At 47.9% G+C, this 3,370-nt stretch overlaps 1 protein-coding gene across 2 annotated transcripts in view; it reads left to right on the forward strand.

Moving 5' to 3' along the window:
* Positions 1-3,370, forward strand: part of HSD17B7 (hydroxysteroid 17-beta dehydrogenase 7) — a 21,876-nt gene that overhangs the window by 533 nt on the left and 17,973 nt on the right. Inside the window, exons 2-4 of one of the 2 annotated variants that reach the window (XM_019502012.1) lie at positions 154-357; positions 1,625-1,717; positions 2,908-3,022. In XM_019502012.1, the coding sequence (XP_019357557.1) occupies positions 154-357; positions 1,625-1,717; positions 2,908-3,022 (412 nt within the window). Of the gene's footprint in view, positions 1-153; positions 358-520; positions 816-1,624; positions 1,718-2,907; positions 3,023-3,370 lie in introns of those variants that run through there. The other variant, XM_019502011.1, reaches the window with a different exon arrangement.

The raw sequence follows: 3,370 nt of genomic DNA on the forward strand, positions 1-3,370 counted from the left end.
GAGGGGGGCTCTGGCCGTGCCCGTGCCGGGTCCCCGGGGTGCGGGGCAGGGGGGCATGGCGGTGCCCGGTGCTGGGGGCGGTGCTGGGCTGGTGCCCGGGGTGGGGTGGGCCTGGCGCGAGCTGTTATGACCCGGGTGGTCTGTGCCTGTCAGCGGCATCGGGCTGGCGTTGTGCAGGCGGCTGCTGCAGGAGGACGCGGAGCTGCACCTGTGCCTGGCCTGCAGGAACATGGTGAAGGCCCGGGCCGCCAGGGCCCAGCTGCTGGCCGACTACCCTGCAGCCCAGGTCAGCATCGTGCAGGTGGACGTGGGCGTCCTGGCGTCCGTCTTGCGAGCGGCCGAGGAGATCCGGCAGAGGTGAGGGGCTGTGTGCGCGCCACAATCTCCCCTGATTTTGCTGGGACCCCCTGCCACTGCCCTGTACCTGCACTGGGCTGCTGGCGCAGCCCTTGGTGAGTGGAGGAGGAGATCCTGATGGTGCCAGTCAACTCCTTCCCCCCACTGGAGGTTGAGAGCCCCTTAAACAGCTCTTGTTCGGCTTGGCGGTTGCTGCTCCGGTCTCTTCAAGTGCCTGGTCTGGGGCCCGATGGAGAGGGGGAGTTCCAAGGCTGCCAGACATCCATGCTGGGCCTGCCTCCTGACTTGAAGGCCTGCAGGTGCCACAGGCATCGTCCTTTACAAAGCGCAGGAATGGCTCCAACCTCCTCACTGCAGCTGATTTTACCTCCAAGTGCTGCAGGAACCCTCCCTAACCACAGTCCAGAAATGCTCTTTGGATCCTCCCCTGAGCCTGAAACGCTCGCAGTCCCTCCCTGGTGCGTTTCCAGAGGGAAGGTCGTGGACTTGCCTTTTGTCTTGGAGTTGATGGCACAAGACTTGGCTTTCTGGGCACTCTTGTCTTAATCCAACTTATCCCAATTTTGGTTTCAAATGTTTTGTTGAAACAGTGAAAACTCTAGTTTGTGCCACATTTATTTATCTACCCTTCCTCTGAGAGAGGTGGACAGCCTGCTCCCCGCCCTTCCAAAGATGGTGAGAGCAGCAGGAAAGCATCACTTGCCGCTGAGTTCCTCACCTGGTTATGAAAATGCCGGGCTATTTAGCTAGGGGTAGCTACCGCTGATTTGCAGACTGCTTTGTTCTTCAGCTGAAATGAAGCAAGAGTAGAGTTGTTGTAGGTTCAGTGTTTGGACTGAGATTTTTTTTTTTTTTTCAAAAAAGCCTCACAGACTTAAATGTCAAAGTGCCACTGGATGAACCTAAGCTTCACATGGGGAATTTGTAGAACTTGGATGTTAGAAAGCAGTTTACTTGTGGGACATCAGTTAGTTTAATATTCAAAACTTCCCTCACCTGACCCCTAGTTACCCATACACTCTGAAACTTTTGTATTCAGGCTTCAGTGTTGTGGTGTTAGTCCTTCTGTTTTGGAAACTCTGAAGCAATGTACCCTGAGAAGTAGGGGAAAGTAAATCTGGATTCCAGGCTTCTGTCTCTGGTCCACTAGTTAATCACCTGGCATCTTTGTGATTTCAAAGCATCCTTGAACCTCAGAATATAGGATTAGTTAGCCTTGCTCAGTCATAAATTAATTGTATTTTTTTTCTCTCTTTATTTTTTGTAGGTTTCAGTACCTGGATTACATCTACCTGAATGCAGGGATCATGCCAAATCCACATATTAGTTTCAAAGCCTTTATCTCAGGCTTATTTTCTAGGTACGAGACATCATCCTTAAGTAACAGATTTTTGTTTTGTTTCTCTGGCTTTGTTGTTCAAAGGAGGAGAGGGGAGAATGGCGTTGGGGGAATGGCATGGATCCTGTTCAGTAGCCAGTCTTGGATCTTAGGTGGCCAAGAACATGAGATGACTATTATAACAGTTAGCTAGTAATTATATAACGGACCCATTCTTTCCACTATCATCGTTATTTTGAGTCACAAATGTGCATCATGTTCTCCAAGGATACTTCTGTCTAGAAGAGTTTACAGTTGAGAGTAAGACAGAAGAGGAAGGTTTGCCAAACTTATTTAAATGAACAAGAAGAACCAGCAAGATCATGCAGTCGGGCAGATGAGTAACTTGCATCTTGGTACATGTGGGCAGAAGGATAAAGCTTATAGACACCCACAAAGATTGTTTTGGACAGGGAGGGATTACCAGGGCCTGAGTTGGAGAGTGTGAGGAAAACATACAGAGGGAAGAATGGAAGAAAGAAATAAAAGGTGGTCAGGTATATGGCTTGGGCTACATTTTCATGGAAAGGAGCAGTGATCAAAAAGAGGTGAAGGTGAGTAGGAAAGCAGGGTATGTTTTGCGGGGCTGACCTTGGGGAAGATGAGACTTTTTCAAAGTTGTTAAGCAAATGAATGGAAATATACAGCCTCTCAAATGCCCATGGTCAGAGTGGGCAAGATGGGTAACTTTTTTTTTTAAATGGGTTTGGGGGAGATCATATAAGTTGAAGCCAGTAAGAAGACTGTGGCAGTCAGGGCAAAAGCGATATGGAAACAAATGAATTCGGCTAATGGTGCAATGAAAATGGCAAAGAATAATGTAAATATGGAAGTTAAAGGAGACAGGTATAGAATAGCAGCAAAGCTGCTGTCTTGTGCTCATGTAGCTGTAAACAGCAGTGAAGAGATAAAGGGGAAGAAAAACAAGGCAAGTACTGAAGTCCTGTTGAATCAAATTGGTAGAACAGCGAGTAAAGTCTTGTCTCCAAGTACAGCTTGTGCTGCATTAACTAGATGGGTGCAGCTAACAACTTGTAAAATGGAAGCTTCACAAATACATCCAGCCAAATAAGGGGGAATATACTGACTATTGGGTTGAAGTTTTGTCCTGAAGGAAGAGGAACACTTATTTTCCACGGTCTTGCCCACATTGTCCTGTTCTTACATTGCAGGAAGGCGGTCCACATGCTGAGCACTGCAGAGGGGCTGCTTCATCAAGAAGACAAAGTCACTGTGGATGGCATGCAGGAAGTATTTGAAACCAACCTCTTCGGACATTTTGTCCTGGTAAAGTTGTTTCTGAGGCGCGGGCCCCAATTCTCAGTTGGTGTATGTAGTTTTGGGTGAAGTCGGCATGAATGAGTTGGTTTTTACCACTCCAGTTTAAACACTGCTACACCCAGATGCAGTCCAGAGTGTGTCTGGATGAAAGGGTAGTGGCCAAGGCTGGTGAGAGACAAAGCCATGTCTTTTCAATAAGGGTGTTTTGAGTGTATTTGAATGTTGCCGTTTATATCAGCAGCATGTTTCAGTAACATACAGCAAACAAAGTTATAAGAGTACAAGTACATCTTGACAACTGCATTATAGTCCCACAATGTAACAGATGAGGCTCTACAAACTGGACAAGGTAAA

Source organism: Gavialis gangeticus, unplaced genomic scaffold (genome assembly GCF_001723915.1).
Source record: "Gavialis gangeticus isolate Ggan-Ray unplaced genomic scaffold, GavGan_comp1, whole genome shotgun sequence".
Taxonomy (NCBI): domain Eukaryota; kingdom Metazoa; phylum Chordata; order Crocodylia; family Gavialidae; genus Gavialis; species Gavialis gangeticus.